Consider the following 14,123-nt stretch of genomic DNA (forward strand, 5'->3'; position numbering starts at 1 on the left):
CGTAAAAAGTTTGAACGAACCCAACAGTAGGATTAAGATGTACAAAGTGTGCTGATTAAGATTTAATTGTGCACAGCAAAGCATTATGGTATCGGTACTTACGACGTTGGCCGATACCAATATCACCTATTGTGGGTGTTTTGTAATCACGATTTCCATTCATTTCTTGCAATTTTGAGAAAAACTGCCGTATCAGGATATAAAGGTCGGATTTTATGTATCAAAAGTACAATTGGTATTGTTGCTTGGTATCGGTATCAATGACTATCCAGGAATTGAGTACTCGTACTGGTATGGGTCTGATATCACAACATGCCTTAAGATTTGACTCCATTGCCTGTTGGTACAATCCAGTTCTACGAGTACCATCTGAGATTGTTGCGTAATGAAACAACATGACAATGACTGCAGGCATCAAACTCTGGAAATAACTAGAAAAGTATGAGAACCGCGCAAGATGGCCTGTGAAAAACAGCCGAAGAGCTTAAAGTGAGAAGATGATACTTAACAGGGAGATGATGACGATCACGCATTTGGTCAGCGTCATTTTTAACACTGTAGTATTAGAGTGTTATGGCTGACGTCAGAATTCGGGTCGTTCCTCTGCTTTGGTGTCTTTCCCTCCCAGCTCCCAAAACAGGAAACACACTCCGATATAAGTAACGGAAAATTATGCAACGTGCTGTCAGAGCAGATTTGCTCCAAAACAAAAAGTTTTTTTGGGCTAAGAAAGGAAAGCACGTGCTTACGAAACGCTTGGCTGCAAAGGTACAATCGAGGATGTAGCGCTAAGTCGTACATCACCTTAGCCAGGTTGTCTTTTGGGAACTTTTTAAATATCCAAGACCTCCTGCATGGTTCATTAACACAGCCAGGAACAAAATAGGGTTGTAAAGTGAGCGTGATATAACGGCTAGTTTGTATTCAAAAGTTTGAAATTGCTTTTATTGAAGAAAAAAAAAATAGCATCACCAAATTTCCCACCTACCTGCTTTACAAATATTAAATATTGTCTCTCAATGTAAAAAAAGCAGAAGCTTGCAACAGAATGAGTCCAACTCATAATCTTTTATGCTGCAGCCAGGACGGGAAGTTTATCGTTTGTACTTGCTCATGCAATTGAGTGCAAAGTGAGAATGCTGTCTGCCTCTGACAAATTACTTCTATTTGGGTGGCCTTCGAAACATATCCGCCACACTGCAAAAGTTTATCAACCTGCAGAGGCGGCAAAGATAGGAGAGGCTGATGAGAACTTGCAACTTCTTCTTGTGCTTGCCAGATATACACAAGCAGGTACCAAATTCACATGCACCTTGAATATTGAGATGCTAGCTAACATGACAAGTAGCTGCCCTAAACCTAAATTCTGCCAAGGTGTTCAAAGTATTGATTGGATGATTTCTACGTGTAGCCGGGGCTTCTGAAACGTGTCCCGGAATAAGTGTTGATGGATGCGTCTGCAGCCGGGCTCTCAGTCAGCGAGAGGAAAGGCGGCTCCTGGGAACGCTCCAGCAGTCTCAAGGTTATGCGCCTGGCACCAAAACAGATGGACGCCCCTCATCGTAACGCTCTGTAATGTCCGTAGCTCAATCATTCCTCCCCTCTCTCTTTCGCAATAGAACATTTCCCATGCTTGCTGAAAGAGGCTGGACATCAAGAGATGAATTGTATCGAATGTTTCCACAAGTCTGTTTTTATTTATCCCACCTCTACCGATAGGAAAACTAGTTATGTTTGGGTTAAAGGCTCAACACACTATGGATTAACTTTTATTCTTCCATTGAATTAAATGGCAGAGTCATATTTAGATTATCATTTTCAGGGTCACAGCACATTACAACTTGAACTGGTCACCAATTAAATAAAAAAAAAGGTGAAACATGGCAAGAGCATTAAATGATTTAAAAGCAAATACAAGTTTTTGGAATGAATCCAGTTGTGCACTGGTCAGTCACTGCTGTGAGGCTAAAAATGGACCGAACGTGCTCAAATTTAGATGAGCTCGTTAAAAGATGATTTTTGCCTATCTGCAGGCAACTAATGGATGCAGCTCTGACCCCCCCACATAGAGTCCATTACAGTCGTCCTACCGGGTAGGGGCAAAGTTATGGACTATTGTTTCAAAGTACTGCCTTGCAAGAATTAGCTTGACTGCTGCTACAAGTGAAAACATAAGGGGACTTAGAACTGAGCCCCTCACTGGAGGTGAGTGAATGAAGCATCACTAAAGTCAACTGTATAAACCCACTATTTATATATATATATAAAAAAAAGGCTATTACACTTAAACAGCAGTTCTTACTTTTCCGAGAAGCCTTTCGACAAGATTGAGTGCATTACATTTTTTTTTAATCCACTCATCTCTCCTCCAACACCAAAATCGTCTTAGCATGCATTTATGGATCTTGCTTCATGCACTTTGAACAAAAAAAGTCTTTTCCCAGACTATTTCTAAAAAAAAGTAAATTTAAAAAAAAAAATGGTACTGACTGGTACAAGAATTGACTTCCCAGCATCTTTAATGGAAAATGTAAATTCCCCGAACGTCTGAAACTGGCCACTTGATACTCATAAGTACTGTTGTTCGCTGACATAAGCGATCTTCATCTTCATCAACAATCTAACTGTATGATGCAGCTAGTGGACGGCGAGTTTAATAAAGCCTCATTATGCATCAACGCGTACGTACACTTCCTGACAACTCAAGATTTATTATATAATAACAAAGGTTCATGATAACGACATCCGTACAAGCAGAATCAATAACTGTCAGCGTTAGTTTACTGGTTCTGTGCTCTGTCTTCCTCTTTGTTTACCACGTCCCTGACTGGGTAAACAATGCTGTGACCTTTGCAGTGATAATTCAGTTACGTAAGTTGAGTAATTGCTCTGGATGTGGAAGGGAAGAGAAGTCCCCGCTACTTTTGTTTTTCCGACCGCTCCCATGTGGCTTAAATGTAATTCTGAAGTACCGTAGTTTCCGCACTATAAGGTGCACCGGATTATAAGGTGCACCATCAATGAATGGCCCATTTTAAAAGTTTGTCCATATATAAGATATACATTTGGCCCGCGGGCCGGACTTGGACACACCTGCTGTAGTGGCTCAATATTGGTCCATATATAAGGCGCACCTGATTATAAGGCGGCGTTTGAGAAAGTTGGAGGTTTTTAGGTGCGCCTTATAGTGCGGAAAATACGGTAGTCATGGAATCTGACAGTTTCTTGCCAAAATCAGTGATGGGTATGCAATGACACAGAGTGGGAGGACTATCATAAACTCAGTGAGCCAAGTTGGCACAAAACCCTACAATCTTGCTTTGTGTCTTCTTCTCGTGAGTACCACATCCACAATCGCAAAGCAGGGACCACACATGAGGAATAAAAAATCTGAGCGTAGAATGTTCCTGGCTGCTTAGATTTACTCCACACGTTCAGCCACCTAGAGCGCTCTTGCCTGCAATGAAGGGACCCTTTACTGGCAAAAATGTTCATAGGATGGATGGAGTCAGGGAAGCAGACAATTACTGCCATTTGCTGCCAGGCTATTAGGGAGGAGGGGGCGGAGAGTGAAGCTACAGTGCTCCCCTACACTGCTAATTAGAAACCCTCTCAAAGCAATGTGCTCAGTGAATAAAAAGCCAGAAAGCAAACACGCAAGACAAAATATGCCTCTTATCATCCACATTTGATACGTATTTGCTGAATTTGACTAAAAATAAAAAGGTATTGCAGTAAATTTGATTTGGTTTTTACTGTCATCTTGCAATTTATCCCGGAGAGTGAATGAGCCGTGGGGACACACTTGGGACGGGTAGAGCAAGAAGCCTGAACAAGAGACGAGGCAGTGGAGGAAAGTAGCAGGAAATCTGATTTCATGCTCCAGGGATTGTATCTCATTTTCTCCTAGCACCGAGGGACAGTGTGCAGTCGTGCATATGCATTTAGTGCCCCCTGGTGGTGACACACCGAAAAGCACAACCAGACGAATTCAGCTATTATGCATGTTTTTTTTTCCAAGTGAAAGGAAGCCAAATCCACACAGGAACATCAAAATAGGAATCAAACCACAATCTTATCAGTCCAACAGAGATTCAAGATCCTTAATTTCAATAAAAGCTGAGACTGCCAGCAGATCTAAATATTTCTCTTCATACTTCTAAACAATATGTGCACACCAAAGGCCTCAGATGCCGATAAATGTCTTTGTGCAATCCACAAAGCTCTGCAATCGCGGTTTTGAAGGTAAAGTAGAACAAGGCAGTACTCACGGTCATTGCAATGAGTCCCAGAATAAGACGTCATGGAGCAGTCGCAAGTGAAGTTCTCCCACTGTTGGATGCACACACCCATGTTGGCACAGGAGTCCTCCTGGCAGGTGGTGCTCGGGCCTGCAAATGGGAAAGAAGTAGAGCTAAGGAAGTGTCACCAAAATAATATTGAAATATAATCAAGTAGTAGTAGCCATGCAGAAGAGAGGTAGTCTAGAAATAAATATGTACAGTAGAAGAAGAAGCAGTGTCACCAGAAGAATCCAGGGTTGAAAAAAAAAAAAAAAACGGATTCATTCACTTGAGTCCTTTTTTAAATCTGAATATGTTCCTGGTGCTTTTCTTATGGTGACATTGTCAACATCTAAGATCATTTCTTATTTCTGCACAAGTGGACACGCATGCAATTTTCTTCATTCCGACGAAAAGTGTTTCAGAAGTTTTATCCGAGTAAAACTTCAAGTGTTGCATTTCCTCGGTGAACAAGCAAAACAAAACAGCGAGAAAACATTCACTCATAAAATGACAAAATATGTTACGAGTATTCTCACAAGGATTTAGTGGGAGGATTTTTGAAAACAGAAATGCTTAAATATTACTTTGAGACAAAATCACCAGGCGTTATTAGAAAACTATATTCATTTTTATAATTGGATTTGTATATGCTATCTTGATTTTCTGACTACTAAATTCTAGTGAGAACAGGCTTTCCTCTCAATTAGCTTTTCTCAAAACAATTTTTTTTGAGAATACACAATGGACATGTCCACTTAGATTTAATGAGGCACGATAGAAAGAAAAAAAAAAGACCACAGTGAATACCTAGTATGCATTTTAGCCAAAGAACTATTCAAAGTGAAACTAGAGGTGCGTTTAATATTATTCAACACTTAATAAATGGTAGCTTTGACTACATATAGTGGGAATTCAGAAAAGTATGAGTTCACAACTACAACCCTTCAAATCAAAATCAAAGCAGACACTGGATGAAAATCTGAAAAGAAAAGTCAGAAAAACAGTAAAGACAGTGAAATAAAAAAAAGAATCCAAGTAATGGAAGACAAATGCAAGTTAAGATTTTGGAGTAACACACTAAAGTCAAGTTTGCCGTCTGAAAGTACAGTGCAATGCATTATGGGGAACCACCAAGCTTTTTATTTAATCATAAATGTGTTTATAGATGCGAGTCATTGATTTTGGACTTTATTACTTGCTAGCTTTCTGACACCAATGATATTGAGGAGATATCTTACTTTTTTTCTTTACTTCTTAATAATAAGGTTCAATGACATATGATGTTTTGAACTGCTTTTAATTGATTCACCTTTTCCAAATTTATAGGTGTAATGATGGCCATCAGAAATAATATCTTTGTATTTTTTTTTTTAATGTTCTCTCACAGCCCCCTTTTCCATTTTGTTTTTATCTCTACGACACTAAGGGGCAAGATTGCCTTGTTGACACCCGTGATGCATTTCACACTGCAGACTTTCAGGCAAGCCAAGACGCCGAGTTTAGCCCTCTACCTTGCAGATCGGCTTTGGTGAAACCAACTTTGTAAGAGCAGGAAAAATATAGTTGTAGTTTAAAAAAAGAAAGAAAAGGGCAAAAAACAAAGGGGAAGATGTTAGTAGAGGCATTGCAAAGTGTATTGAGAGCTGGAATAAAACCTTCAGGAAAATGCACATCCAGCCCAATATATATATTTTTTCAATTAAAATCTGTCTATTGTTATTATATCGCCCTCTAGAGGTATTGAGAACATATTGTATTAATCATTATGTTTCCATTCCTGACAATGAGCCCTATTTTTTTCCAATTACTGCGCCAACATTTCTTGCTTATTAAATAACAACTTTTAGCAAAAAGGGAAAACATTCAAGCAGAAATATTCTCAAACAATGAATAAAAGTAGGAGGGAGGAGGGGGTGTCAAGTAAGCAGCATTAAAAGAAGCTTCCGGAAAACACTTCTAATTAGCCAGATCATTTTGTAACAGGCTCCAGGCAATTTGTACCTTCACAGCCCCGTTCAATCTGCCCACTACGGAAAAGGGCATCGCTGATGAGATCCGGCAGGCGGCCGTTGAGGTCAACTGAGGCCAAACAACCCTGGAAGCCTTCACGAGAAACCACCAGCTTAGGGAGGTTCTGATACATGTTAGGTCCCAGACCTCCGACAAACAGATCACCTAAAGCGAGATGAAGGTAAATGAGCATCATTAGCGGTGACTTATTATTTCACTAAACAAATCACGGGGGGCTTTCCAGAGATGGAGAGAAGTCGTTCTGTATTGTTCTTTACAGCCTCGTGATAATTATGCACAATCATAATAATTAAAATGACATTACACAGCATTTCGTTTAGCTTTGTTTTATTTCTTTCTTTAATACTCCCCCTGATGTAGTGAAATATAAATGTCTGTCACTGTGGTAATTACAAACCAAACAGCGTTGCCAATAAGTTGCAGACTACATAAACACGTTTGTGTTCTAAAAGTCTATTAACTGTACAGATAAACGTGAAGTGTCCAGGAAGGTCCAATAATAATTTATTTCACCAAAGGTGAAGATGGTTGCCATGGCTACGATGGTCGTAATTATACTGGTCCTTTAATTTCTTGCTGTATATTTTGTTACACTCATTTTCGATTGAAATATTTTTTAATTTCACAGATTACCTTTCAAATCAAGGTTCTTTGCTCCGTTGACATTCTGCGTGACCGACTTGGCGTCCACTTTGAGTGTGTGCGTATTGGAAGCATCTCGTGTGATCACCACATTGTGCCACTGGTTATCATTCAGCGGATTGTCGCTGTTGCCCTTTAAGAGACTCGGGCCATTCCCAAGATCAAACACATAGTGGATGAACCTGTGATACAAAGCAGTGCAGGATTAATAACCCCTTCCCGAAACAAATCAATGGTAATGGCAAGCATTCTGCAATGGGAACATTTCGAGAGGTCAACTCATCGACATTGTTGTAACAATCCTCTGTGGACGATCATCCAACTCACCCTTTGACCAGTTCGACAGCAATAAAATCGCTCCCGTCGCCGCTGTTAAAGAGGATGAAGCCATCGGGAGAGGTGGTTTTGAATTGAAAGAAGAGGTGCATTGTGGTGTAAGCTTGCAGAGTAGCCAAGCCCAGGTAACTGCCCTTGGTCTTGAAAGTCACCGGGTCGGCAATGATGAAGCGCATGCCAAAACGGGCGTTGAGTTCGCAGAAGTCAATGTCGCCGTTCTTGCACATGTCGATGTACTGCATACCGTTGAATTTGAGGCCCTGAGGGGGAATTATTCAATTAATCAGCACATCGTAGTTAGTTTCCTTCGGAGGGCCATTATGACTGTCAACTCAAATAAATCTCATATTATTTACAGTATAGGCTACACAAGAAAATGATGAATAACTTTTGAAATCAGAGTCTAGTATGAACTGTTCAAATTTTTAAAAAGATGAATGTAATAAAAAATTGCTAGAAATTATTATATTTTTATATATTATGTTTTTTAAAAGTGAAGACAATTTGGAATTTTAGTATTTACACAAAGTCGATGGACAATTTGTCTTCACGGGCCAAATATAATTACACGGTGGGCCAAATTTGGCCCACTGGCCAGAGTTTGATTAATATTCACATTTTTAAAAAGATGAATGTAATAAAAATTACTAGAAATTATTATATCTTTAAATATCATTGTATTTTTTAAAAGAGAAGACAATTTGGGATTTTAGTCAATCCACAATTTATCTTCACGGGCCAAATATAATTACACGACGGGCCAAATTTCAGAGTTTGACTGACAAGATTTGGACTTGATTACCTGGAGGTGTCCTATAAATGACGACGGGGCAGAGGACACAAAGCGCCTCTCGGTAAGGATGCCCGTCTCCACATTGTTGAACTCTAGACGGGTGTGATCGCCTACCATCTGGCCTAAAAGTCAAGAGGAAAGGCGTAAGAGACTAAAAATATCAGTATACATAATCATGAACAGAAACACAACAAAAGAGATTAATTTTAAAAAAATCAGAAAATACCTTCGGCCATGTCGTCATCCACAATGAGCTTGATGAATTTACCCCGACGGGCAACTCGGACCGAGTGCCACTCGTTGTCGTTGAGCTTTTGTCCAGCATAAAGAGCCTCAGGACCCTTGCCTGAAGAGGACCACTAGTTAGTCAGTTGGTTAAGCAGGTGTCAAAGAAACAAAAATATCTCTCACATCAAATTACATTCAAATATTAATCATTATTTTCCCGAGGATTTTTAAAACTCATAGGCCCGTTTTCTGTTACTCATGCAAAAAATGATAAATTGAGATAAATGATCTCTATCTTGTCTCCAGTTAGCTCATTACCACCACCGATATAGTTTAATTGCATCTCTCCATTCCCAAATGTTCACCCTTCTTTCAGTCAAATTACAAACGACAGATTATCATAACATGAATAGTTAATGAGGAAACCAGTCAGGGAGGCAAAGGGACATTCGAATCACTGAACGTTAGAGGGAGCGCTTGTATCACGACAAGAGTTGATTAACGCATCTTCATTTTGATTTCTACAATAGAAATATAGTTACAGCTGGATTATTAGTTTGGGGATTTAATTGTACACATTTATAATTCAAGATACTGCTTGCGTCTGAGCAGACCTTGAACAGTGGATATAAAAAGTCTACACACCCCTGACTAATTATTGTGACCTATAAGAGTCTCCTTTATGTCTCACAGAAGGTTCTTATTTATGTATGATTCACTTTTTGCATCATTTCGTTGACCCTTGTGTGTTTTTTGGGCCAAAAATTCAAATCCTATTCAAAAATAATATCGGTAAAAACAAATGGAGGGTTCTCGTCTTATGTTATTCACAGCAATTGTATCTTAAATACAGTGTTGAAAAAAATAAACTGCAATTAGCACAATATAATTGGAAAAACAAATGTAGAGTTATTGCAGTGAGCATACCGGGAAGTATTAAAAAGTTGTCTACTGAATTAATTCCTAAAATGGGCCATTAAAAATATATGGAGAACATTAAGGCCGATTTGCATAACTTTGATCTCTGGCTATTACTTCTTATCTGTGAAATCCTCTTATCAGTCCCCCGCATGCATACATCTCAGCCCTTTTGCAACTGGCACGCAGGCGCTTCTAATCAAACATTTATCGAAGGAAGGAAGGAAGGCTCCAGAAGAAGAATGTTGACTTACTGGTGTTACAGTTTATCCTGACACAGTCTAGATGGGGAGGGGAGAATAAGTGACAGATGAATTTGCATCCTTCAAAGTTACAGCTGCAGACATCCAAGTGCAAAATAAGGCCACCTTCTGGGGACGGTCACATGATGCCAGCGGCCATTTAAATTTGCCTAATAATGGAATTGAGAATCCAATTCTGTTCTGCATTTTTAATAAATAGGTGTACGGTTTAATTTAGGCAATATCGAAATATCAATTTTATTTTGAAAAACATCCGCCTGGAATTTAATGGCAATTTTACAATAGAGGCAAAATATTGTTATCATGCTCAACTATGCAATATATAAAAAAATAATAATCAATTTTGCACTGATTGGTGTGATGCTTTGATATGAGTATTGCACCTCGAGTTGGAGAGTGCAGTTTGAAATTCATGTGACCGGACAAGTCATGTGCCGTCAACCGCAACAGAAAAGTGGGAGCAAACACCCTCGAGCCACGCAGCACCGACACCTTACAGAAGTCCCGTTGATGCCAATTCAGAAGGTACCAACTATATATTTGCTGCAATGGGAAGTTTACATTTGAGTGCTTGAATGAAGATGCTTTAGAAATATAAAAATGTGTCGAGTGGGAGTTATTAGCAGCTACCCGTCAGATGATTATCGTCTAAAAATGGTGTCACGATTCATCTGTAGGTGCGCCAGGTGCTGTGGCATCGAGCTGTTTGTCAGGCGGGCCGCAGGCTCGGGGCCTTTGAAGGGGTGAGTGCCATCTTTGGGCGAGGCGTTGGAGATGTTAACTAAACCAAGAGAGTCACTCATGGAGGAATTTGCTATGAGAAGGATTCAAAAAAAGGGGGGTAAAAAAAAAAAAAAAGTAACAGACCCACATATCAAGAATGGGGACCAATGTGGAAGCACTAAAATGTTTCCTGCAATCGATTATTTCTAATGTTGCAAAGAAATATGAGATCATTCTGTAAAGATTTGAAATGAAAAAAATGACTGATATGATGCCATGATCAGCAGCAGACAAATTGAGTGTTAGATTGGTGAATGGAGCAATCTCCAAAGACAAGGCCAGAAAAAAATACAGCCAAGGCAAGTCAGAAAAACATGCAACTACAAAAACTGGTTTAGTATGTGTTAGGTCTGATTTGAAGTCTGCACCCAAAAAATAAGGCAAGACGGAAGAAAATGCATAAACAAAAAAAAAAAGACTTCCCCCAGGAAGCCAGTCCAGGTTAGGCTCCAGGGTTTGGGGGGGGCGGGTGGGGCTGTATACGATACCTAAGTTGACCGTCAGTTTGACCCTTCCGCTCTCCAACTCCAGTCGTAACGTGTCTGCTGACTCGCGAGATGTGGCTGCCATGAGCAGACCGAACGCCCTTTGGGACATGAAGCGAAGTGAGACATCCTCCGCTTCTGTGTGCACCACATTTGGGATCACCACCTTCATGTACATGCTGCCATCAAAGGAAAGGATGGATGACTCTGCAGGGAGAAAGATACACAAAGAGGCGTTGAGTAATGCTCAACTGTAATGAGAAAAACATTTATACCGTATTTTCCGCACTATAAGGCGCACCAAAAAACCTCCAATTTTCTCAAAAGCCGCCTTATAATCAGGTGCGCCTTATATATGGACCAATATTGAGCCACTACAGCAGGCGTGTCCGAAGTCCGGCCCGCGGGCCAAATGTATATATCTTATATATGGACAAAGTTTTCAAATGGATCACTCATTGAAGGTGCGCCTTATAATCCGGTGCGCCTTATATATGGACAAAGTTTTAAAATGGGCCATTCATTGATCGCCTTATAGTGCGGAAAATACGGTACACCTATTTTTGCAATGAGAATCGGCACATCCATTTATTTGGAGACACATAACATGCACGATGGCAGCAGTATTCATCAAAGTCTGGCAGTCTGATGCGTTCACGTGCTGCTCAGTGCACAGAAAATTAAATCATCAAGCCACTTCCTGTTTATATCTTTGCTTTAATTGTGTCATATTTTAAGAGGTTTGTCATTGCCAAATGGAAGCAATTAGAAATGACTACAACATTATAAACACAATCTCGAAGATGCTGAAACACATCAGGAATGTTCCAAGATACTTGGACAGACTGTTCTGTTCACTTGAGTTTAAAAAAGAGAGGACAAAACTAGTGTTGGCAAGAGGAGACGGAGACAGAGAAGACTCTAGAAGTCTCTTGAGGAAAGACAGATTAAAATGGATATCCATAAAATACATATTTCAACACTGCAGCTCTTAAAGGGGCAGAAACATAAAAAAAAAAAATACTTTACAATAATATATTGTGCCCCCACTAGTCTAACCACGACATTCTGATTAATATTACATTTGTGGGATATAAATTAAGCAGCAAAATTCTCTTTTTTAAAATCCATCTCAGGGGGGCGGCCATTTTGCCGTTTGCTATCGACTGAAAATGACATCATAGTCTCAGGTCACAACTAATCACGGCCCATTTTCAGAAAATTAGTGAGCATTAAGCATACACTGCAGACAAATCGGCGCACTTTCTGAATAAAACATCAGTGTGCAATGTCATTTTTACCCACTAAAACGCAAATAAGCCTCTGTGGGATGCTGCCAAAATGTTTACATCCAGATATTTATGCTAAGAAACACATGCACAGTTTTCTCGGTGAAAGCGGCAATGCAAATGTCATTTTAAATGTCAATTGAAATGATGTGTGTTACCACACACAGTCCAGCTGATGCGACCTTTCATTTCCCCCCCCCCCATTTGTTTCGGCAGTTAGTGTTTATGTGATTATATCCGTGACAATTCTGTCAATTCTGTATTTATTTTCATTTCATGAAAACAACACTGCATTAATATCCTCCACTCCAAAAATAATACTATTGTAAAACTGTATTTAGGTTACACTGCAAGCCAAAACATCAATTTAGTAAAAGGTCAACAATGAATGAGATTAAAAAAAAAATACTCTTCCTGGGCTTCACATACGCAGGAGATAAATTCACACGAATATAAAAATTCACAAGCTGCAGTGATGTGGCGTCAATATGAAACAGTAAGCGGTTTTGTGCAGCAGACATTGAATAGGCTTTACATGGGGATGAGCTAAATCCGCAGAGCTTTATCAACATGTGACAGATATAACCCGCATCGGAAACAAGCCACAAAAGCACAATCTAAATATATATATATTTTCCTTTAGGACATAAATACGCACAGTTGCTGTATTTTAAGCCACAACATAAAAAGTCCTGGACTCAAAACCGCACTGACATTGAGCTTAACCACATAACCAGTGAAAGTCATTCAATGTCATCTCACAAAGGTTCCATAATGCCTCCATAAGATGGATTATTCAAAGACAAGGAGACGTTTGACCTAAAAGGTGTTGACTGTATGATTAATGGCGGTTTGTGATGATTAACCACAGTTTGGTGTGTGGACACACACACACGCATAAAGGTCAGGGACAAAGAAAGGCTGAGGGGGAAAGAAAAAAAAACCTAAATTGGTAAATCACCAGTTTGAGGAATATCCAGAGGGGGAAAAGTTACTTTCTAGTGATTTTCCTTTCCAAACTATTTGCAGTCGCGTCACCTTCTTACAGGTGGTGTAACTCATTTAGATCAAGAAACAGTTGTCGTGCATTGATTATATAAATTTTGAATTCAGGTTTTCAAAAAAAAAATAATTGGAGGCATTCAGAGTGTTGAGGTCATGTACTTTTGCACAATGTGGCACTTCTGAGTTAGATGGTTGCAGGTGGAGGCACTAACATCTGGTTTACCTCATTTTGTGTACTTGGAGATTGCCATAAACGCAATTTATTTACTTTGTGGCGTAATATGGGATACTTCTGAAACAGCTTGTGAAAGTCACAGCTGATTAGAATGAAAAAAAAAATCGTTTTGACCCACTTATGGATGTGTGGGATATATTTTTTTTTATGAATAAACACTTATGGATGTGTGACATATTAATTATATCTGTTTGTATAAACTTTAAAACAAGATAATAAATGTCAGGATATAATAGTATTAATAATAAAAAATATTATTATTATTATTGTTAATTAAATAATTAATAATATATTATATATAAAAATTATTATTATTTTGGCTGTATTATCATCAGGGCTTCATAAATCCCACCGTTAGGGGGCAGCAGAGTATAAGGCCTGTAGCTGCTGTGAAGGTAAGGTAAAAAAGATTTGATGGGAAAGGTGGGCAACTTGGAGACGGGCATGAAGACCAATGAAGCAAGTGTGTTTGGAATATACAATATGAAAAGGATTCTGAGACCAAAAAAAAAAAAAAAAACACTACAGATGGCCGATAACCAAAAAACTACAGATGGCCAGTAAAAAAAAACGACTGTCGGGTGGAGGTAATTACAAAAGCAAGTTAAGTGTATGACCACTGATGTTCACAGGTAGTGTTGTTTCAATGTCAGACCCTTTATCTCCTTCAGGAGTTTCCAAAAGGGCCGTAACAGATGTCACACACTTCCTTCCTGCGCTTCCTCGAATTTGATTCGAATCCTTGGGAAGTCCTCGTGCCAGTGGGACTTGTGCAGTTGTCAATTTTTCAGATGGCAGAAGAGACACTTATTTCCACCGTGTGCACACG

The 14,123-nt window shown here is 39.3% G+C and overlaps 1 protein-coding gene across 14 annotated transcripts in view; it reads right to left on the minus strand.

Moving 5' to 3' along the window:
- Positions 1-14,123, minus strand: part of nrxn3b (neurexin 3b) — a 152,913-nt gene that overhangs the window by 79,008 nt on the left and 59,782 nt on the right. For 7 of the 14 annotated variants that reach the window (XM_088362765.1, XM_088362755.1, XM_088362757.1 and 4 more), the window contains 9 exons: positions 10,769-10,972; positions 9,489-9,515; positions 8,315-8,434; positions 8,098-8,210; positions 7,287-7,555; positions 6,951-7,141; positions 6,288-6,461; positions 5,798-5,824; positions 4,272-4,391 (listed from right to left, as the gene is read on the minus strand). In XM_088362765.1, coding sequence (XP_088218891.1) covers positions 4,272-4,391; positions 5,798-5,824; positions 6,288-6,461; positions 6,951-7,141; positions 7,287-7,555; positions 8,098-8,210; positions 8,315-8,434; positions 9,489-9,515; positions 10,769-10,972 — 1,245 coding nt within the window. The remainder of the gene's footprint in view (positions 1-4,271; positions 4,392-5,797; positions 5,825-6,287; positions 6,462-6,950; positions 7,142-7,286; positions 7,556-8,097; positions 8,211-8,314; positions 8,435-9,488; positions 9,516-10,768; positions 10,973-14,123) is intronic. The other 7 variants (XM_088362768.1, XM_088362762.1, XM_088362769.1 and 4 more) reach the window with 3 other exon arrangements.

Source organism: Syngnathus floridae, chromosome 19, assembly GCF_059516105.1.
Source record: "Syngnathus floridae isolate MCC-2025c chromosome 19, RoL_Sflo_1.0, whole genome shotgun sequence".
Classification (NCBI taxonomy): domain Eukaryota; kingdom Metazoa; phylum Chordata; class Actinopteri; order Syngnathiformes; family Syngnathidae; genus Syngnathus; species Syngnathus floridae.